Below are 23833 nucleotides of genomic sequence, written 5' to 3' on the forward strand. Positions count from 1 at the left end.
GAGCAGAGAATTCTGTGACTAGTTAGTACTATACCTATAGCCAACATGGTTATGTGGAAATGTACTCTGAGAAACCTCCTAACAAGGAGTTTCACAATTCATATGGAAACATGAAAGACCCCGAATAGCTAAAGCAGTCTTGAGAAAAAAGAACAGAGCTGAAGGAATCAACCTTCCTGACCAGATTATACTACAAAGCTATAGTCATCAAGAAAGTATGGTACTGGCACAAAAAGAGAAATATAGGCCAATGGAACAAGATAGAATGCCCAGAAGTAAACCCATGCACCTATGGGTACCATATTTTTGACAAAGGAGGAAGAATATACAATGGGGCAAATATAGCCTCTTCAATAAGTGGTGCTGGGAAAACTGGACAGCTACATGTAAAAGAATGAAATTAGAACACTCCCTAACACCATACACAAAGATAAGCTCAAAATGGATTAAAGATCTAAATGTAAGATCAGAAACTATAAAACTCTTCAAGGAAAACATAGGCAGAACACTCAATTACATAAATAAAAGCAATATCCTCTATGACCCACCTCCTAGAGTAATGAAAATAAAAACAAAAATAAACATGTGGGACCTAATTAAACGTGAAAGCTTTTGCACAGCAAAGGAAACTACGAACAACGTGAAAAGACAACCCTCAGAATGGGAGAAATTAGTATCAAATGAAACAACTAACAAAAGATTAATTTCCAAAATAAACAAGCAGCTCATACAAGTCAATACCAGAAAAACAAACAACTCAATAAAAAAAGGGGGTGAAGACCTAAACAGACATTTCTCCAAAGAAGACATACAGATGGCTAACAAACACACGAAAAGATGCTCAACATCACTCATTATTAGAGAAATGCAAAAATCAAAACTACAATGAGATACCATCTCACAGCAATCAGAATGGCCATCATAAAAAAATCTACAAACAATAAGTGCAGGAAAGGCTGTGGAGAAAAAGGAACCCTCTTGCATTGCTGGTGGGAATGTAAATTGATACAGCCACTATGGAAGATGGCAGGGAGAGTCCTTAAAAAACCTTGAATAAAACCACCTATGGCCCAGCAATCCCACTCCTAGGCATATACCCTGAGGAAACCAAAATTGAAAAAGACATATGTACTCCAATGTTTATTGAGGCACTATTTACAATAGCTAGAACATGGAAGCAATCTAGATGTCCATTGGCAGGTGAATGGATAAAGAAGCTGTGATATGTATAGACAATGCAATATTATTCAGGTATAAAAAGAAATGCATCTGAGTCAGTTCTAATGAGATGGATGAACCTAGAGCCTATTACACAGAGTGAAGTAAGTCAGAAAGAGAAAGATAAATATAATATGCTGCGGCTGCTGCTGCTGCTAAATCACTTCAGTCGTGTCCGACTCTGTGCGACCCCAGAGACGGCAGCCCACCAGGCTGTGCCATCCCTGGGATTCTCCAGGTAAGAACACTGGAGTGGGTTGCCATTTCCTTCTAATGTAAATATATGGAATCTAGAAAGATGCTACCTATGACTTTATTTGCAGGGCAGCAATGGAGAAACAGACTAGAGAACAGACTTATGGACATGGGGAGGGGGAGGAGAGGCTGAGACGTATGACGAGAGCAACATGGGAACTTACATTACCATATGTAAAATAGATAGCCAATGGGGATTTGATGACTCAGTGAACTGATGACTCCGACAGGGGCTCAAACAGGGGCTCTCTATCAACCTGGTGGAGTGGGATGGGGAGGGAGATAGGAGGCAGGCTCAAGACGGAGAGGACATATGTATACCTATGGCTGATTTATGTTGAGGTTTGACAGAAAACAACAAAATTCTGTAAAGCAATTATCCTTCAATTACAAAATAAAAAAAATTTTTTAAAGTATAAGATATTTTTGTCCTTCAGTATTAATGTTGTGTCTGACTCTTTGTGACCCTTTGGACTGCAGCACACCAGGCTTCCCTGTCCTTCACTATCTCCCAGAGTTTCCTCAAACTCATGTACATTGAGTTGGTGATGCTATCCATCCATCTCCTCCTCTGCTACCACCCTTCTCCTCCTGCACTCAATCTTTCCCAGTATCAGAGTCTTTTCCAATGAGTATGCTCTTCAATTAGGTCGCCAAAGTATTGGAGCGTCAGCTTCAGCAACAGTCTTTCCAATGAACGCTCAGGGTTGATTTCCTTTAGGATTGACTAGTTTGATATCCTTGCAGTCCAAGGGACCCTCAAGAGTCTTGTCCAGTAACACAATTCAAAAGCATCAATTCTTTGGTGCTCAGCCTTCTTTATGGTCCAACTCTCACATCTGTACATGACTTCTGGAAAAACCATAGCTTTGACTATACAGACCTGTGTGGACAAAGTGATGTTTCTGCTTTTTAATACACTGCTCAGGGTTGTCATAGCTTTCCTTCCAAGGAGCAAGCGTCTTTTAATTTCATGGCTACAGTCACCATCCACAGTGATTTTGGAGCCCAAGAAAATAAAATCTGTCACTGCTTCCTAAAAGAATAAGATACCTTGAAATAAATTTAACCAAGGAATGAAATACCTAAAACTATAAATTACTAATGAAGGAAAATTTGAAAATTATAGAAAGAAATGGAAAGATATCCTGTGTTCTTAGATTGGAAGAAATAATATTGTTAAAATGTCCATTCAACCCAAAGCAATCTAGAGATTTAATGCAGCCCCTATCAAAATATCCATAACATGTTTCACAGAACTAGAACAAATAATCCTAAAATTTATTGAAACGGCAAAAGATCCCAAAGAGCAAAAGCAATATTGAGAAAACAAGAACAAATGTGGAGGTATCACACGCCCCAATTCAGATCATACTATAAAGCTACAGTAATAAAAACAGCACAGTACTGGCATAAAAACAAACCCATATGTCAAGGCAACAGAATAAATAAATGTAATTCCAGAAATAAACTTGCACACTTATGGTCAATTAATCTACAACAAAGGAGGCAGGAATATACAATGAAAAAAAGCTAGAATATGTACACTGTTCAGTAAATAGTGCCAGAGAACTGGACAGCTACATGTAAAACAATGGAATTAGAATATTTCATCACATCATATACAAAAATAAACTCAAAATGGATTAAAGACTTAAATGTAAGACTCGAAACCATAAAGCTCCTACAAGAGAACATAGGTAGAACACTCTGACATAAATTGCAGCAATATTTTTTGGATCTGTCTTCTAAGTCAAAAGAAATAAAAGCAAAAATAAACAAATGGGACCTAATTAAACTTAAAAGCTTTTGCACAGCACAGGAAATCATTGACCAAACAAAAAGACAGCCTTTATTTATGACTAATAAAGGATTAACATCCAAAAATATAAACATCTCATACAACTTAATATCAAAAAAACAAACAGCCAAATTTAAAAGTGAGCAGAAGACCTGACTAGACATTTTCCCAAAGAAAAAATACAGATGACCAACAAGGACATGAAAAAATGCTCAGCACTAGCAATTATCAGAGAAATACAAATGAAAACCATGAGATATCACCTCACACCATCAAAAAGTCCAAATATAAATTAATATGTATATATGTGCATACACACACACAATAGAATAGTATTTGACCATAAAGAAAAGAAATTCTGCAATTTTCAGTAATGTGGATGGACCTAGGGAGTTTTACGCCCAGTGAAATAAGTTACACTGAGAAAGACTAATATTGTATATTATCACTCACATATGGAATCTAAAAACTAAAACAAATAAATGTAGTAACAAAACAGACTCACAGATACAGAGAAAAAACCAGTGGGGAGAGGGAAGGAGGAGCAGCGAGATAGGGGTAAGAGATTAAGAGATACAAGGTACTTACACATAAAATAAAGAAGCAACAAGGATATATTGTATGGCACAGGGAAACATAGCCATTACTTTTTAAATGGATTATAACATATAAAAGTATTGAATTACTATGTTGTACACCTGTAACTAATATAATATTGTGAATTAACTAAACTTCAACAAAACATAAAGAAAAACTGACAAGAACAATAAGTCTGAGTTAAAATAATTAAGGGACTTGGAAGATTTTATTAAATGGAGATGCATTTCCAACGGCTGAGTGGAAAGACTCAATAGTATATAGATATCAATTTATCCCCAAATTAAGTCTATAAGTTGAAGGAAATTTTAATTTGAAAAATTCAATAAAAATTTTTGGAACTTGAAAAAGTAACAGCTCTTTTAGTAACTTTTACAACTTACCTTACTAGAAAAAAATGTGTATCTTCAAATATGGACTCTGACAGTGTCATTAATTTAAAATTGCTGCATTTTAGTAAAAGCCATCTCATCCTCTGTCATTCCGTTCTCCTCCTGCCCCCAATTCCTCCCAGCATCAGGGTCTTTTCCAATGAGTCAACTCTTCGCATGAGGTGGCCAAAGTATTGGAGTTTCAGCTTCAGCATCAGTCCTTCCAATGAACACCCAGGACTGATCTCCTTTAGAATGGACTGGTTGGGTCTCCTTGCAGTCCAAGGGACTTTCAAGAGTCTTCTCCAGCACCACAGTTCAAAAGCATCAATTCTTCGGTGCTCAGCTTTCTTCACAGTCCAACTCTCACATCCATACATCCACTGGAAAAACCACAGCCTTGACTAGACGGACCTTTGTTGGCAAAGTAATGTCTCTGCTTTTCAATATGCTATCTAGGTTGGTCATGACTTTCCTTCCAAGGAGTAAGTGTCTTTTAATTTCATGGTTGCAGTCACCATCTGCAGTGATTTTGGAGCCCAAAAAAATAAAGTCTGACACTGTTTCCACTGTTTCCCCATCTATTTCCCATGAAGTGATGGGACCAGATGCCATGATCTTCGTTTTCTGAATGTTGAGCTTTAAGCCAACTTTTTCACTCTCCTCTTTCACTTTCATCAAGAGGCTTTTTAGTTCCTCTTCAGTTTCTGCCATAAGGGTGGTGTCATCTGCATATGTGAAGTTAGTGATATTTCTCCCGGCAATCTGGATTCCAGCTTGTGCTTCTTCCAGCCCAGCGTGTCTCATGATATTTCTCATGAAACTCCAATACTTTGGCCACCTCATGTGAAGAGTTGACTCATTGGAAAAAAACCCTGATGTTGGGAGGGATTGGGGGCAGGAGGAGAAGGGGATGACAGAGGATGAGATGGCTGGATGGCATCACCGACTCGATGGACACGAGTTTGGGTAAACTCCAGGAGTTGGTGATGGACAGGGAGGCCTGGCATGCTGTGATTCATGGGGTAGCAAAGAGTCGAACACAACTGAGCAACTGAAGTGAACTGAGTAAAAGGTGAAATAAAAGATCTACACGTGTTCTGTTCCACTAATGTGGCCAAAGGAACTCAAGAAGAGCTTTGCTTAAGATCTTCATATTCTTTTTTTAGTCTTTATTGAATTTGTTATAATATTGCTTCCATTTATTTATTTATTTTTTTATTTTGGTATGTGGCATCCTAGGTCCCTGACCAGGGATCCAAATCAACATCCCCTGCAAATTTATTACTGTTGTGAAATGAGAAGGTTTGGAGATTTACCAGCTGCATTTTGACTACAAATATCAATTACATGGAAAATTATTTTAAAAATAAAACAAATTTCTTTTAGTTCAGTCTGTTAGACCCTTGTTCATGTTATTACTTTAGATAAATTAAGTTTGACTATTTCATGACTACAGTCAATTATATTTAATTTCTAATACAGTTCCGGATTCAACCTTATTAGCACAATCTCTAGTGTTACACAATGTTAGTAAAAGGCCCGTGGTTTGTGCCTAACAAATGTCTATGTTTATGTTTAATTAGATTAAAAACATAAGTCTGATCCTAAACATGTTAGGATGGCACTGTCTGGTGGGTCCTGCTTGGGTTCCTGGTCCCTAAGTACCATGCTTCTCAAGGCAGGGATTAGCACCTTTTGGTAGCTGCAAAGAAGTTAGAAGGACAAAGAACCTCATTTAGGACCCACAATAACTTATTCCTACTGGATACTAGACCAGGATCCTGCTCCGTCACAGTTCTATAACCTTAGTTTCGTGAAGTTTTTCTCACTCAAAACAAAGGAGACACCATTCTTTCCTCATCAACCCTACTAGTATTTATCTTGGTGGTGGTGGTGATTTAGTCGCTAAGTCGTGTCCGACTCTTGCGACCCCATGGCTATACCAGGCTTCTCTGTCCATGGCATTTTCCAGGCAAGGGTACTGGAGTGGGTTGCCATTTCCTTCTCCAATTTATCTTGGAGGATGGTGTAAATCAATAAACTTTTAAGAAACCTTCCTCCAAATTTCAGAATTCAGAAATGTATAGCTTTAGTATAAGAAATTAAGAGTGAAGACTTACCCATGTTACACTAAGCCTTTGTGGCCTGAGAGATGAGTACGAGAATGACAATAAACGCGCTTTGGGTGTACTGAAGGGAACCTGGCGGGTGGACCGAGACAATAGCAGAAAAATTGGGGAGACAAGAAGGTAAACTCAGTTCTAATCAACAGGGTTGTAGGTTTCGGTCTGAGACACAAAATTACCTTATAAGACGTCGGACAAAACCAACACGGCCCATAAAGACACGCTCCCAACCACTTAGGAACCCAGACGCAGGGTTATCTGCAGGCGCCGGATGATGACGTACTCCCTAAACCAGAGGGTGATTGGTTTCTGAAGAGGAGAGTTGGCGGCCGATGCGACGCGGAGTCGGGGCCTAAGTCCTCGCGGGAGCTGCGGTCTGTGGAGCGGGATGGCAGCGGAGCCGGCCGGAGTTGGCCCTAGGCTCACAGATCCCGCTCTCTGGCCTGAAACATGGCCCGGGGACCTGGCCCTCTAACCCGGCCTCGCCCCGACACGGTCGCCATGCCCAAGAGAGGGAAGCGACTCAAGTTCCGGGCCCAAGACGCCTGCTCAGGAAGAGGTGGGCGAGGGGCAGGGGCGTTGAAAGACGGGGCTGGAAGCTGGGCTGGAAGGCACCGTGGCGAGTGCTCGCCTGTCTGCGATGGGAGGGCGGCTGGGGCCCTCTGGGAACTTGGAGTGCGCAGGGAATTTTGGTGGGGAGGAAGCTGAGGAGGGACGCCTTTTCCTTTGAGGGTTGGTACTGTGTTTCAGTGACCGTGGCGGATTATGCCAACTCGGATCCGGCAGTCGTGAGGTCTGGAAGGGTCAAGAAAGCTGTCGCCAATGCTGTTCAGCAGGAAGGTAGGCTTCCAACGAGTCTTTTCAGACTCAGGCAGTAAACTAGGTTTTTTATTTTCCTGGGGTTCTGCCCCAGTGTTTTTCTTACAGTCCTTTGGGAATCTTCCTGTAAACGTGTTTGCTGTCCTCCGTTGTTACTTAATATTCAGAGGAGGGGAAAGATTAGCCAAGAGCAGTAGAAGTTTCTGTAGCGGTAATATTTTATTTGTCTTTCTATTAAAAAATAAGTCCTTGATTACTCTTCTATGGTTTCCACTGCTTTCTTCCTGGTTATTAATCTTCTTCCTATTGTTCACATATATTATTCTTCACTTAACTGCTATTTGTGTAACAACCTTGAAGCACTTTTTTTTCCTTTTTTCATGCTTCTCTTACTTTCAACCTTGAAACTTGTGTTTTTATAATAAGTACTGTCTCTCGCCCAGGATTAAGGTTAAATTGGATTTAATTCCTCTCAACATTCTCCTCAGAAATTATGCAAATGAAAATAGCATTCACTTTTTGCTTTTATCCTGCGGGGTTTGTAGTGGAGAATAATTCACTCCCTTATTTCAGGTCTGATGTGTTTCACTCCCTTATTACAGGTGTGATGTGTTTCTGCAATTTTGGAATCAGTTTGCCCATTGCTTTCCAATTTTTTGTATTTAAAATGCTTTTCTTTTTTTTTTTAAACATTCTCAGCTTTCTTTAGCAGACTCCCACACTGCTTTTGCTTTTTTGTTTTTCTGTTTTCTTTTCCTCATGTATGCTGACACCATGCCTAAGCCATAGGCTTAGGCTCTGCTGTCTCATTCTCTTATTTTTTTCTAGTAAAATCTCTCTGTGGCTTGGAAGCCTCCCAGGTTCCTGCAGTGGAAGCTCTTTCTGGGGCTGGTGAGCCCTGTGACATCATCGACAGCAGTGGTGAGACTGATGCCCAGGAGGAAAGCATCCATGAGAGAACTATCTCCAGAAAAAAGAAAAGCAAGAGGCACAGAGGTACAAGGCTTGCTTTCTTTTGGATTATTAGTCCTATCTGTGGTGATAACTTGAAGCTGTCACTTCTCAGTAACACAAGAGGTGATACCAGTAGGGAACCCGAGTTTGAATGTTAGGAGTAGGACAGGACTTTAATATACCAGGGCTTTCCACTTATATCTAAATTTGAGAGGAAAGGAGAGTCGTAACAGTATATTTCTGGAGCTGTAAACTGTAGTAGCCATTCGTTGAGAACATATTATGATTGAGAACATTATCAGGTAAAATCCATTTAACAACAGGAGAACAAAAAGCCTTTGCATTTCTGGATTTCTGAATGTGTAAGGAAGAAAACTTTTGACAAAAATGTTCTTCTAAGTATTTGGATTTTTATATAACCATTTTCATTTCAGTTAGATATGTATGTACTCTGCAGTTGTTAATGTCTGCTTTATGTCTACTAGGTACTGTAGTAAATAGAAACATATGTGATATTTATGTATTAGTGGTGATAAAACTTACACAAGTGAAACAAAGAAAGTTAGATTAATGGTATATAATGTGCCAATCCATCATTCACTGGTTTGCTCCAGACTTAAAAACTCATACTCTTGGAATGGAGCCTAGAATACCTATTCTTTTTTATTTGTAATTTTTGAAAATTATTTACGTATTGGCTGCACTGGGTCTCTGTTGCCTTTTGTGGGGGCTTTCTCTAGTTGCAGTGGGTGAGGGCTACTCTTTGTTTTGGTGTGTGGGGTTCTCATTGTGGTGGCTTCTCTTGTTGTGGAACACATACTCTAGACACGTGAACTTCAGTAGTGGTAGCACACAGGCTCAATAGTTGTGCACAGGCTTAGTTGCTCTATGGCGTGTGGAATCTTCCTGAATCCGGGATTGAACTTGTGTCCCCTGCATTGGCAGGCAGATTCTTATCCACTGCACTACCAGTGAGGTCTCAGGGTACCTTTTGATAAAGCTAGATGATCAGCTAGAGTCAGGGGGAAGTTAAAATAATAATGTATAGTTTTTGTCTCAGATCTATGAGAACTTTCACCTATACTTGAGAATCAGATAACAGACTTTTGCATTTGTTAAAATATTTTGAAATAATCAGCAAATTTGGAAAACTCAGCAGTGGCCACAGGGCTGGAAAAAGGTCAGTTTTCATTCCAATCCCAAAGAAAGGTAGTGCCAAAGAATGTTCAAACTACAGCACAATTGCACTCATTTCACACGCTAGCAAAATAATGCTCAAAATTCTCCAAGTTTGGCTTCAGAGTACATGAACCAAGAACTTCCAGGTGTTCAAGCTGGATTTAGAAAAGGCAGAGGAACCAGAGATCAAATTGCCAACATCTGTTGCTTCATAGAAAAAGCAAGAGAATTCCAGAAAAACATCTACTTCTGCTCTGTTGACTATGCTAAAGCCTTTGACTGTGTGGATCACAGCAAACTGTGGAAAATTCTTAAAGAGATGGGAATACCAGACCACCTGATCTGCCTCCTGTGAAACCTGTATGCAGGTCAAGAAGCACCAGTTAGAACCAGACATGGAACAATGGACTGGTTCAGACTTGGAGAAGGAGGATGTCAAGGCTGTATATTGTCACCCTGCTTATTTAACTTATATGCAGAGTACATTATGTGAAATACTGGGCTGGAAGAATGATAAGCTGGAATCAAGATTACTGGGAGAAATAGCAATAACCTCAGATATGCAGATGACATCACCCTTATGGCAGTAAGTGAAGGGGAACTAAAGAGACTCTTGATGAAGGTGAAAGAGGAGAGTGAAAAAGCTGGCTTACAACTCAAATTCCCAGAAATGAAGATCATAGCATCCAGTCCCATCACTTCATTGCAAATAGATGGGGAAACAACAGAAACAGTGACAGACTATTTTCTTGGGTTCCAGAATCACTGTAGATCATGACTGCAGCCATGAAATTAAAAGACACTTGCTCCTTGGAAGAAAAGCTATGACCAACCTAGATAGCCTATTAAAAAGCAGAGACATTATTTTGTCGACAAAAGTCCATCCAGTCAAAGCTATGGTTTTTCCAGTTATCGTGGATGGATGTGAGAGTTGGACCATCAGGAAAGCTGAGTACCGGAGAACTGATGCTTTTGAACTGTGGTGTTGGAGATGACTCTTGAGAGTCCCCTGGACTGCAAGGAGATCCAACCAGTCCATCCTAAAGGAAATCAGTCCTGAATATTCATTAGAAGGACTGATGTTGAAGCGGAAACTCCAGTATTTTGGCCACCTGATGCGAAGAGCTGACTCCTTGGAAAAGACCCTGATGCTGAGAAAGATTGAAGGCGGGAAGAGAAGGGGACGACAGAGGATGAGATGGTTGGATGGCATCACCAACTCGATGTGAGTTTGAGCAAGCTCCAGGAAATGGTGAAGGACAGGGAAGCCTGGCATGCTGCAGTCCATGGGGTTACAAAGAGTTGGACACGACTGAGCAACTGAACAATGACAATTGAAATAATCAGTAATAAATGAACTGACATTGCTTTGCAATTATGCCAGTTATTGTCAGTTATACCACTCTTTTCCAGAACCAAGGATGCTAATAGACATTCTTCTCTCTTTCTTGCTTGAAATCCCTGCCTATTGTCACCATTGTATCAATGTTAGATATTGCTCTTGATTTTCTTCTTTGGTTTTGAGCACATTCCACAGAAGAGCTTACAGATTTTTAAAACATCTTTGTTGAGACAAAATACATCCCTTTAAAGTGTGCAATGTATGGTTTTAATATGTTCACACAGAGTTCTGTAGCCATCAACATGATCTAAGTTAGAACATTTCTGTCAACCCAAACCTAATTCCCTCCTAACACTCTTTCCCACCCATCCCTTCCTCCCAGGCAACCACCAAACTACTTTCGGTCTTTATAGATTCGCCTACTCTGGACATTTCATATAAATGAAATCATATATCATATAATATGTGGTCTTTTGCATCTGACTGCTTTGACTTAGCATAGTGTTTTCAAGGTTCATCCGTATTGTAGCGTACATCAGTGTTTCATTCCTTTTTATTTGACTATTATGAATAATGTTACTAGTAACACTCATGGACAAGTTTTTGTCTGAAGTATTTTCATTTCTGTTGGGTAGGAGTGAAATTGCTAGATGACATGGTAACTGTGTTTAACTTTTTGAGGAACTGCCAAGCTTTCTTTATGAAGTTTCCATTTTATGTCCGGCTAGCAATTCCACATCCTAGCCAACACTTGTTATTTGTTTAACTTTTTAAACTATAGCCATTCTAGTGAATGTGAAGTGGTATCTCATGGTTTTCATTTGCATACTAATGTTGAATATTTTATGTGCTTATTGGCCTTTTGTATATCATCTGTAGAGAAATATCCAAATCTTTCACTCATTTTTAAATTAGGTTATATTTTTATTACTGAGTTGTAATAATTCTTATGTATTCAGGAGCCCAGTTACTTATCAGACATATGACTTGTGGTTTACAAACTCTTAGCTATAATTCATCTTTTACTTCCTTGCTCCACTTTACCCTCATTAAGGTCCTTTATTCTCATCAAACCAGTCTCCCCCCCCCGCCCCGCCTGTTTTTTCTTTTAAAAAAGGAACATATACAAAAGAAGAATGAATAGTATAATGAATCCCATGTGGCTATCACATACCTTCAACAGTTACCAACTCATGGCTGTTTTTGTTTTAGCCACTAACCCCTCACCCCTAATCTCAACACACATGCACAATTAGTTTGAAAGTTTCCAGACATCCCACTATTATATCTGTAAATATTTTGGTAATTATCTCCAAAAGATAAATGCTCTTTAAAAAATTATCACATGTAAAAAAGTTAACAGCAGTTTATTAATATCATCAAAATCTTGCTCAACTTATCTGTTTATTGCCTTCACATATGTTTTGTTTTTCTGAATATTCAGGCTTCATGTTAGCTGTTTATTTCACTTGGAATAATTCCTCTTAACCTATGCCTATCAAATTTTTTATGTCCTACATAACTTATCTACATGAAGCTTTCCTTTACTGATTCCATTTATGTTTTGAAATTTCTTAATAATTATGTATAAAATATTTGCAAAAAAAGAATATTGGCAACTTTTATAATCACTGAATTTTGTCCCTAAAGATAGAAAAATTTTAACAGTACTCTGCTTTGTAAAAGTCATCATGATTCTCAGTGGAGGAATTGCTGAAAGTTGTTTGCCTTCTGAGAGAGAGATTTAATGTGGGAGAAGAGGGCCCCAAGGGCTGTAGGCTGAGCCTTAAATGGTCGCTGGAGATTTCAAGAAGCGTAGGAACCACAAGAAACAATGTTTTAGAAGCATTGGTCTCCATTATGAAGAACCTAATGCAAGAACCTAATTGACTTATAGAGCTGCAGGAAGTGACTAGAAAAGCAGATGCAGCTTCAGGGCTTTGCCCTGGAAACAAAGAAACCTTGGTTTTGGATAACTATATGACTAAGTCTCAATTAAAGTTTAGAGTTAGACCAGATTCTGGTGTCTCTATGGAGTGTGGATTTTTACTTGAATCTGACATGTATAATGGACCTCAGGGTCAAGAGAATTAACACTAATAAGGTCTGAAGGAGGAAGAAGTGAGGATATGTCCTCACAGGGTGTCTTTGATTACTGGATGCCCGTGGCCAGAACTGTAGACCAAGCTGATAGTGAAACCAGAAATTAGAAGAAAAAAAACATATGCGCAAGCAATTATTGAGTAATGAAAATACATTGTAATTTACTTAGTTTTTATTTTGTACTTTGAGGATTCCTTATACTATATAAAAATCAGTTGTGTTTTTTAAATGACTGAACTGAAGAAAATGATGGATGGGGATTGCAAGGGAAATCAAGAGTAGAATTTATAGTATAAAGTTGGAATTTGGAGAAAACTGGGTTTTGTTTACCTTGACTACATGCACAAAGTAATATGGGCCACAATAATATAGTAAAATGGGCACAGTAATATTTTCCTTATTTTCATATTATTGGAGTTGAATGGTATAATGTATGCTAAGGTACTTTGAAAACTTCAAAATAGCGTGTAAATACTGGTTAAATAAAGGCCTACACAACCTATCCACTTGGGCAACAGGAAACCAAAAATTTTAGCAGCTGCAATAAGCAGGAAATGTGAGTTTGAGAGGCTTCCTTGGACCTATTTAAACTATTTTCTTAACTATGCAAGCCCTGGGAGAATTGAAATGATTAGGGATCTTTATATGTGCTTATAATATAAGGTCAGAGGTTATAGTTCTTTTTTCTATTTCAGAAGACCTGAACGGGACTGGAGGAGAAGAGTATCCCATGGATATTTGGCTATTGCTGGCCTCCTATATCCGTCCTGAGGACATTGTGAATTTTTCCCTGATTTGTAAGAATGCCTGGACTGTCACTTGCACTGCTGCCTTTTGGACAAGGTTGTACCGAAGGTGCGACCACAGAAAGCTCACTATGTTATCTATGTGGCTGATTTCATTGTTTTTGATTTGATGCTACTCCCTGGATGGTGACCTCTTCACTTTCTCTAATTCATGCCTGGGCATGAACCTAGCTTTGACTTCCTTGAGCTCCTCTTTAAAATTGATATTAATTCATTCAGGTAATTGTCTTCCCTATGATTACCTCCTTACCCCCAAGCAGAATATTTATTAGGTTGGTACAAAAGTAGTTGCCGTTTCAGACAGTGAATTTTAAATCATTGTAACTAGGCTCAAACATATCTTTGTTAATCAAAATAGAAACCATTACATTCAAAACATTTTTGCCAACAAGAAATAAGTTTGTTTATTCCTGTAGCATGAAAATCTACGCCTCCGGATTCAGTGAACTCTTGGAACGCATTTCTGCCTCCTGCTGCTTGTGGAAGCGTTTTGCCTGCAAAAAGTTGTTGAGATGCTTGAAGAAGTGGTAGTCAGTTGGCAAGAGGTCAGGTTAATATGGCAGATAAGGCAAAACTTCATTGCCCGATTCATTCAACTTTTTTTTTTTTTCTTGTTCAACTTCTGAAGTGTCAGTTGTGCACTGTGCATTCAGGCATGGTTGTAGAGAGTAATTCTTGGGCCCAATCTGTTCACCAGTGCTGGCTGCAGGCATTGCAGTTTTTGGTGAATTTCATCAATTTACTGAGCATACTTCTCAGGTGTAATTGTTTTGCTGGGATTCAGAAAGCTGTGGTGGATCAGATGGGCAGCAGACTACCAAACAGTGACCATGACCTTTTTTGATACAAGTTTGGCTTTGGGAAGTGCTCTGGAGCTTCTCAGTCCAGCCACTGAGCTGGTCATTGCTGGTTGTTGTATAAAATCCACTTTTTATTGCATATCACAATCCGATTGAGAAATGGTTCATTGTTGTTGAGTAGAATACTAATGTAAAGTGAAGTCACTCCACTCAGTCATGTCCAACTCTTTGCGACCCCATGGACCTTAGCCTACCAGGCTTCTCCGTCCGTGGGATTTTCCAGGCAAGAGTACTGGAGTGGGTTGCCATTTCCTTCTCCAGGGGATCTTCCCGACCCAGGGATCAAACCTGGGTTTCCCGCATTGTAGGCACACGCTTTACCCTCTGAGCCACCAGGGAAGCCCTAGAAGACGACAATTCAGAATGACAATTTTTTTTATTTTTGGTCAGCTCATGAGGCACCTACTTATTGAGCTTTTTCACCTTTCCAATTTGCTTCAGATGCCAAATGACCATAGAATGGTCAATGTTGAGTTCTTCAGCAACTTCTCCTATAGCTCTAAGAGGCTCACCTTTGATGATGGTTCTCAATTGGTTGTTGTCAACTTCCACTGGTTGGCCCCTACACTCCTCATCTTCAAGGCTCTCGTCTCCTTTTCAAAACATCTTGAACCACCACTGCACTGTGATTGGTAGCAGTTCTGGGCCAAATGCATTGTTGATGTTCTGAGTTGTCTCTGCTGCTTTATGACCCATTTTTAACTCAAATAAAAAACCGCTCCAATTTGCTTCTTGTCTAACATCATTTCCATAGTCTAAAGTAAATACAAAATAAACAGCAAGTAATGTCATTAGCGAAAAAAAAAAAAAAACCAAAGTGAGAAATGTACATTAAAATGATGTATAATATATCCATATTTATTTAAGAATGTATTCCAATATGAAGTGGCAAAGCTCAACATTGTAAAACCACAGTTACTTTTGCACCAACCTAATACTTTCAGCAAAAGTAAGGTCTCAAAAATAACTGTTTTTGACTTTGCTTCAGAGGTTTATCTTAGCTAGAATTCTCAGAAACTATAGATGCCCATCTGTTTATCTTTCCAACTGGGTTGGTTGTTTTCTTAGATTTGCTAGTCATCTTGATTGCATAGTCTTTGCATTTATGTGGCTCTGTATAGTTGCAGTGGTGAGGAGAGTGAATGATGTGATTAATAAGAGGGCTAACTTTTGATGCTGGGTTAGAAGTGAAATGAAGATTATAAACTGTTTGTAAGAGTATGGTGGAAGGGGATGTTGAGGTTATCAGGGAGTAGAGAACTTTCTGAGACATGTGACAAGAGAACCTGGTGGATCTTCTCCAGTGCAAGTTCTTTTTGAGTAACTGAAGTATATTGTACTAGTATCAAGTCAGAGACTTTCCCTTTTTAAAGTGAACTAGGATTTAAAAATGTTAAATGAATAGAGAAGTGCAGGATTATAAGGTATATATGAATTGGGTTTTGCATAACAAAGAAAAGTAGCTGAGAAGTGAAGGAGATGGTGATTTGTACGTGTGTGTGTGTGTGTGTGTGTGTGTGTGTGTGTGTGTGTAAGAGAGAGAGACCACATGAGAGCAGTAGGGACAAACTGACTACTGCCAGTGGAATAGTAACGTAAAATTTGTACAGAGCCCAGGAGTCCTAGGAGCCTGGCCTAGAACAGAAGAGACAGGTCGCTTACTGGTAGGAGTAATGTGTCATGTTTCAGACACTACACACTGGATGCCTCTCTGCCTTTGCGCCTGCGACCAGAGTCAATGGAGAAGCTGCACTGTCTTCGGGCATGTGTGATCCGATCTCTGTACCATATGTATGAGCCATTTGCTGCTCGAATCTCCAAGAATCCAGCCATTCCAGAAAGCACTCCTAGCACATTAAAGAATTCCAAAGTAAGTGGGTATTAGTGGTAGGGTTTAAGAAATGGACTCTTGTATAACGGGCCTGTTATCATGGCTTGTTTCTAGCTTTCTTAATGGGGTGGTCTGGGGTTGTAGATACCAGGCTGCTCGGGGACTAATATAAACTTTCTGGGCTTGGGGGTATCGTTTCTCCAGGGCATTCCTGCTGTGCTGGGCTGGCTTATATTATCTTTACCTTAAAGCTTTCTTGTGCTTTTAGCATATTCCTTATTCTCTTTAATTTATTTTCATGCCTTATACATTGAACCACTTTAAATGGTTTGATGGTTTGAGCAAGGAAGAACACAGTTCAAATGGTAGATGTAAACCATAATTCTCAAAAGATGCTTTAAATCATGATATGCTAAGTCACTTCAGTCATGTCCGACTCAGTGCAACCCCATAGACTGTAGCCTCCGAGGCTCCTCTGTCCACGGGGTTTCTCCAGCCTAGAATACCGGAGTGGGTAGCCATTTCCTTCTCCATTAAATCATACAAAAATATAAAACAACTTACTAATTTTATTTTTCTAATGTGACCTTGACATCTGGAATGTCACTTTCTCATTGACCTTCTTAAAAGATTCTGGTGTAGACTTCTTCAGCATTTGCAAAGTGCCTATTGTTACCGGGCTCTGGGATGGATTGTTTCAGAGACTATAAAGTATTCCCACTCATAGACTTTAGCGCTCTAAAATTCTTCCTGTGTTCTAGGCCATTATTTATATCTCTGGATTTCCCCAGTAGTTTATATTCATTTATACATTGTATTCAAGTTTCATTGTATTTTTCTGATCTGTAAGTAGGTCTGTAAGCCTGTGGTCCATTTTGTCCTTTGTTCCACCATGAGGTATCTGGTGAACACACCTTTGCCAAGCTAGACTATTATAGCATATATGATTATTTAGGCAAGTCGATGTCTCCAACTTTTTTCTCATTCAGCTAATACTGTTGTCCAAACTTTGTATCTTTTGAGTTTGTGAATTATTTTTTTTTTATTCTGTTCCTACCCAAAGTCTGATGTTCTTTAGTACTTTGTAATTCTATTTTGATTTTTATGCTTTGGATGTTAATGATTCTTTTTCCCTAGTTCAGCTCTAGTGTAAGAACATTCTACCTGATGCATATTGATTAAAAGAGTACTGTTGATTTCAAGATCATCATGGTTCTTTCCAGGATTGTAAACTGAGGTGATCAGGGTCATTGGCTGAGCTCAATTTAATGTCACACTAGTTGATGGATTTAGGGCAGGATTAGAATGCTGAGTGGGTAGAATTTTATTCCTTCTCATAATATGAGTAGACAGAGTATCTTTTCACATTTATAGTTTTCCTACCCCCAAAGACCTTTGATCATCGCAGGTTAACTGTGGTGAGGTGGGATCACCCCAAAGCTGACCATGGCCGGGTGCTAATCAGTTGCTGGGAGCAGAGCAGCACTGGGCAGACTTCATGCTGGACATCCTTGCGGCTCCAGTGCACAATGCAAGTGCTACTCCTAAATCTAAAATGCCCATGTCTTCATATTTTTATAATTGTATATTAATTTTTTAAGTGGACTACTAACAGTGGTGATAACAAAAATCTTAACCGAGACAGGAAGCCTAGGCCACCTGTCTGCTGTTTTTGTGTCCATTGTTTAGAGATCTGGAGGATGTGGGACCTGCAATGGCCTATGTCCCATGCATTGCCTTGCTAGTATAACCATAATCGCATGGCATTCAGGAAGTTGCCAGCATGCCTGAAGGAAGTTGTCACATGTTGCTGGACTCCACCTTTTCGTATTTGATTCTCCCTCTCTCTCTTTTCAGTAGCATAGCTTGTGTGGGACACTGGAGCCGTTGTGTTGGCAGCAGAAGTGTTTGCCCCTTAAAGCCAAGCCCATTATTTTTGATGGAACAGCAGGACGTACAGGGCATGTCTGAAGGGCAGGACAGCTGGCACGGCGGACGACCCACCCCTTATCCCCTGGGAGGTACTTAACTTCTTGTGTTAACCCTAGCTGTAGCCTGACTTTCCTTGAGGGGCTTACTCTAGATTGAATTCAGCTCAGCTCTGTAGTTTCCATACCCGCTGTCTGCTCCCAGAAGGTCCTGAGTGGTTTGCTCCTATTACATTCAGGGTTGGCTATCTCTGCCTGTTTTATGGCTTTGTTATCATCTTATCTGATGGCTACTGACTGCCCTTATATTTTAATATATAGAAGTGGCCTGCTGAATGCCCCAGTCTCTAGAGACCGTGTTTCTGTCTTTAAAGATGAGAACAATAGGGGTTGACCTTAATAGCATCTGAGGTTGACTTTTATCGGTACCTCTTCTCTTTACTGAACAGCCTTGGGGTTATCTCTTCTCATGTTGCACCAATGTCAAATTGGGGGGTGAGGGGGCAGGATATGGGGGTTTCTATCTGTGCCAAAGTAAAATCTCAGCATTGGAGCCATGGCTGTCTTTAGAGCTAGCAACAGAAAGGTTATTTTTATTTTCTTACAGTGCTTACTTTTCTGGTGCAGAAAGATTGTTGGGAACAGACAGGAACCAATGTGGGAATTCAACTTTAAGTTCAAAAAACAGGTATGCATTTTTATCATCTCTTTGCTTTTCATATAATACCTTGCTCTGATTTTACTAAACATAAAATTGCCTTTTTAAAATCAGATACTACACACTAAAACTTATAATAATGTCATGAAAAGAAAGAGGGAATTATTTTATATGAAAGAGGCACAAAGATTTAATAGCTCAATGCATAGAGTAAACCTTGAGCAGATCCTGGATTAATGAACAATGAGATACCTCTTTATGTATAAAAGACATTTTTGGTACAATTAAAGAAATCTGAAGATCTGTGGATATTAGATGATATGAAATTATTGTTAATTTTTTTAGGTGCCAATGTTACTTTCAAATAACTTTGCCTCCCCCACCCCAGAGCTGTGATTTTTTTTTTTTAAACATGTGAATATATATATATTTATAAAATGAGAGATGTGAGAGGAAAGAAAACAAATATGGCAGAATATCCAATGGTAAAGGGTATACAGGAGTTTATTGCATGGTTTTATTAATTTTTCTGTATACTTGAAGACTTAAAAGTAGGGGAAAGGAGAGAACTTGTTACAACAATGTATTGAGCTTATTTGCCTAGAATTTTTTTTTCAAAGCAAATGTATTTGTAAACAATAATAATTCACATGGTTTTATATATCTGAGGCAATTTGAGGAAGCCATGGGGAGAGGGACTGCCAAGAGTGTTTGCAGGAAGAGCAGATACTATTGTACCTTTCTTTCTGCTTTTTGCTTGGACTGTACCTGAGATCTTGGCTACTGAGAGGACCTGTTCTGCATGTGCTTGCATGTGTTTCCTCATCTTTCAAAGGGCTTTCCTTGATCTGTGTAGAAGCTGATATATATAGTAAAGAGAGAAGAGATAACAGAAAAATGAATCTCCGCAGCTTTAGTTAAGCATTTTCATTGGTGGAGTCTTAGAGCCATAACATTTCCTCTAATCCATGAGAGTAATTCTTAATTCTCCTCAGTCCCCAAGATTAAAGAGCAAGTGTATGGGAGGATTGCAGCCTCCCATTCAGTACGAAGACGTTCATACCAACCCAGACCAGGACTGCTGCCTACTGCAGGTCACCACCCTCAATTTCATCTTTATTCCAATTGTCATGGGAATGATATTTACCCTGGTAAGTGGAGACAGGATGTCATCCTCAGTTCTTTCGTAGACTGTCACTGTACCTAGAGTTTGAAAGATTTGTATATTTAACCACTGAGGAAGAAATATTTTTAAAAAATTATTGTTTAAAATAATTTTAAATAAAATCTGAAAACTGACTTTTATATTAGGAATAGACTTATTTGTGGAGAAGTTAGTTATGTCTGAGAATATTTTACCTCTGTTTCCTTCTCCATAGTGAATAGAATGGTATTATATCTCCTGTGTTGTGCTCGTTAATGTTTGAGAAACATTATCCCATTAAGGTTAATGGTAAAGCATGGGCACTATATGTCAGGATCTGAAGTATGCATGTGGTATCATAAATGGAATATTAAAATGTAGGGTTACCAGCTCTGTCCTTTGTGTGATTCCCTTGACTATTCAAGGTTTAGCTAAGAATTAGATTAGTAAACAACAAATATGCCTCTGGTATATTTTCCATATTTTTAACATTTTTAACTGGATTGGCAACTGGAGAGTTCATGTAATTTATCTTTTCTGTATTTTTGGCTTATTTTCAGAGATACGTTCCCCTCCACACTGAAAATAGCTTTATTCTTTTTTTAATGGTAAAATAAGTAATGCATACTTAATGTGAAGAATTAAATAATACATAAACATGTTGAGACAGTAAAGGTAACTTAGACTTGTATCCTATAACTGCACTTAACTTCTGGGGAATTATTCTTTAATGTTTCTGTTAATATATACATGTATATACCCACTGTCTTAAATAATTTTGTGTAATTCAAAGTATGTCATATATCTGTTTTTATGGTAGGCATCTCATTAAGCCACATTAATGACTTATTTATATACTCATATTCCATATTCTTCCTATTCATACAATTCTCTATCCATCTATATATGTTGATATATAAACACATTTAGGGATTTTGTGGTTTATTTTCCAAAAAAAAGTCATCAGATGTATCTCATCAAAATCCCTTCAAATCATCTCTTATAGCTCCAATCCAGTTTTTAAAAATTGTCACTGATGGTACTCTATGTGCACGTATCCTAATATGTGCAGCCATTTGAGAGGCTTTCTTTAGCACAGTTTAAATATATGAAGCTAAGAAAAACTTACAAAAACCACTGTTAATTTTTAATATTTTTGCAAAGGTGCTGGTAGTGTAACTTAGAGATGATTTTGTGGCCTAGTCCATGTCAATTGTCTAGACTGTTTCATTTCAGAGTGTGTCATAGGAAAACAAGGTTGTTAAATTTGGGTATTGAATTTACTTTTCCCTCCCAGTTTACTATCAGTGTGAGCACGGACATGCGGCATCATCGAGTGAGACTGGTGTTCCAAGATTATCCTGTCCATGGTGGTCAGAAACTGCGCAGTGAACAGGGTGTGCAAGTCATCCTGGACCCAGTACACAGCGTTCGACTTTTTGACTGGTGGCATCCTCAGTATCCGTTTTCCCTGAGAGCATAGATATTGCTTCCTGTCACTGAGGGCAGCCTTGAGCTTAGCCAGTCCATTTGTAATCAGATTCCAGTTTGGAAGGGGCAGCTGGATTGTATATCTAGTGAATAATCACATGCTCTTTAGGTTTCTGGGGTTTCTGGTAGAAGAAAGAGAAGGATTGAATCAGGAGGAAAAACAACTATGATTTTTAAACATATTTTAATGTAAAATTTTGCATTTGAAAGGAGAAACCTGGCCCTATTTTCTGTGTTAAACCCCATTTGGTGCTACTGAGTTTGTTCTTTATTCTTTTACCCCAGCCAAAGTGGATGATCTTGCTTTAGGGGAAAATTAAACTCTTAAGTCTCCAAACAAGGAAATTTTAGCATTCCTTTATGGATCAGAGTAACCTTAGAGGCATAACATTGTTGCTACTCTTGCTTTCAGTTTAGCTGCCCCTCAAATTCAAGTGAATATTTCCTTGTTTCCCTTTACCCTTATTTAGAAATAAAGCAGGTGACAGGGTTTTCAGAATCTTAATGAGATTGACTTGTGTATCTTTCTTTAAAAATATTTGTTGCATAAATTTTTTTGGCCAGTTTTGAATTTTAGGTTTTTTTTTTTTTTTTTTTTGCATGAAGCTGATAGTGGTGATGATAATGATTTTGTGCTATATTAGGAACTTTTCATAATGTCTCTAGTTCTCACGATCCCGCAAGATGGGTGATACTGTTCCTATTCTGTGGCTGAAAAACGGAATCGGTGACTTACCCAAAGCTATCCGGTGCTGTGCTTAGTTGCTCAGTTGTGTCTGACTCTTTGCGACCCCCATGGACTGTAGCCCGCCAGGCTCCTCTGTCTATGGGGATTCTCCAGGCAAGAATACTGGAGAGGGTTGCCGTACCCTCCTCCAGGGGATCTTCCCAACCCAGGGATCAAACCCAGGTCTCCTGCATTGCAAGAAGATTCTTTACCACCTGAGCTACCAGGGAAGCCCACCAAAGCCATAATACCCAATAAATGGCAGAGCCAGGATTCTGACCCTTTGCTATGCCACAATTAAAATGGTCAGTCTCATTATTTTTATGGTAGATGTCAGCAAAGGGAAGCAGGCAAGTGAACACAGATGGAAAAAATAAAAGGATGAATAAAAAGGTGATTGTGGTAAACCTTATCCCTAATCAGCCTAAACAGTATATAAGATCCATGAAAGAATCTTATAAATATATGTTTCTAAGTAAAATGTAAAACCATTTAAGTTACTGCAGGAAGAATAGTGATTAAATTGTTAAAAAGGCATTTATTATGCTGAAGATCCTTTAAAAAATGCATTCCCATATTGGAACCAGACTTCGGCACTGTAAGAATTTAGTGCCTCCTTTGTTGTGCTCTGCCCTGTGCTACCTATCAGAGCCTGTTTTTTTCATCCCTGCAGAAAAACTAATGTCCTCTTGGTGAGAGGACTTGCTATAGCCTGTGTACTCTGAGAAGAAGATCATGTTTTTGTTTTGTTTTTTTGCTAACAAGATAACTTTGCTGTTTGTCTCCTGCCCTGCCCCCTACCCAAATTAGCTGGGAGAGGGGGTGGATGTTAGCTAGATATTGCCACAAGGTGGGCATTAAGACCATATTCCTTAAACATGAAAATCCCACGGGGGCAGTACAGTCACGCGCTTGACTGCTAAATGAGTGTTGTTTTTTCCTTACCATTCTCCCTACCCCCTGCTATTTACAGAGTGTTCTTAGGAAGGATCTGCTTAATACTGGTGCTAATAGCTAACCTTACCCCACAGTGAGGTGGATACTAAAGCTGTTCATGCAGAAAGTGAGCTAGGTCAGTGAAAAACAGAATTTGGGCATTTAAATGATTAAAAAATAAAAAACCCAAGGACAATAAGCACCTTAGAGATTTCTACAATCAAAAATTGCCTCTGAGGCAGAAGGAGAGAAACACACAGTTCCTAGTGTCCTTATAAAATGCCATGGAGCAGAAGGGAGATGTCTAGTGAATTTTGTGTCCCCTATTTAGGAGTTACTTTTAAAAGGGGAGTGAAGTAAAATTGGCTTAATAATTGTGTCCTGACTGAACTTCCTGGTTTTTGTATCAAACTCCATGGTATGATAGATACAACATTAAACATTGCCTCAGCTTTTCTCTTAGTAAAACATTAACACTTGGTCAAGTATGTTATACTTTACCTCTGCATTGACTGAGTTGCCTTTTAGTGAAAGGATATAAAGTGTCTCGGGATTTCCTTTTGATGGGAACCGAAACCATCTGGAGAAGAGTTGGAACTTTCTGGACTGCTTTTATAAAAACTGCTATGTACTTTCCACTTCTTTAAATATGTACCTTCAATTTGCTTGGAGGATCAGACAAAC

The 23833-nt window shown here is 38.9% G+C and overlaps 1 protein-coding gene across 8 annotated transcripts; it reads left to right on the forward strand.

The window, feature by feature from the left end:
• The first annotated feature begins 6674 nt into the window (after positions 1–6674).
• TMEM183A (transmembrane protein 183A) lies at positions 6675–22750 on the forward strand. 8 transcript variants are annotated; one of them, XM_055581666.1, is made up of 8 exons: positions 6675–6930; positions 7122–7211; positions 8019–8186; positions 13464–13623; positions 16124–16304; positions 18801–18881; positions 19847–20002; positions 21293–22750. In XM_055581666.1, exons 1-8 carry the CDS (start codon positions 6822–6824, stop codon positions 21476–21478), a joined length of 1131 nt encoding a protein of 376 aa, XP_055437641.1. In that variant the 5' UTR covers positions 6675–6821; the 3' UTR covers positions 21479–22750. The 8 variants fall into 8 exon arrangements, with proteins under 8 accessions (XP_055437641.1, XP_055437647.1, XP_055437642.1 ...); XM_055581672.1 differs by having other exon boundaries at positions 19855–20002; XM_055581667.1 differs by having other exon boundaries at positions 13467–13623.
• The last annotated feature ends 1083 nt before the right edge of the window (positions 22751–23833 follow it).

Source organism: Bubalus kerabau, chromosome 5 (genome assembly GCF_029407905.1).
Source record: "Bubalus kerabau isolate K-KA32 ecotype Philippines breed swamp buffalo chromosome 5, PCC_UOA_SB_1v2, whole genome shotgun sequence".
Taxonomy (NCBI): Eukaryota; Metazoa; Chordata; class Mammalia; order Artiodactyla; family Bovidae; genus Bubalus; species Bubalus kerabau.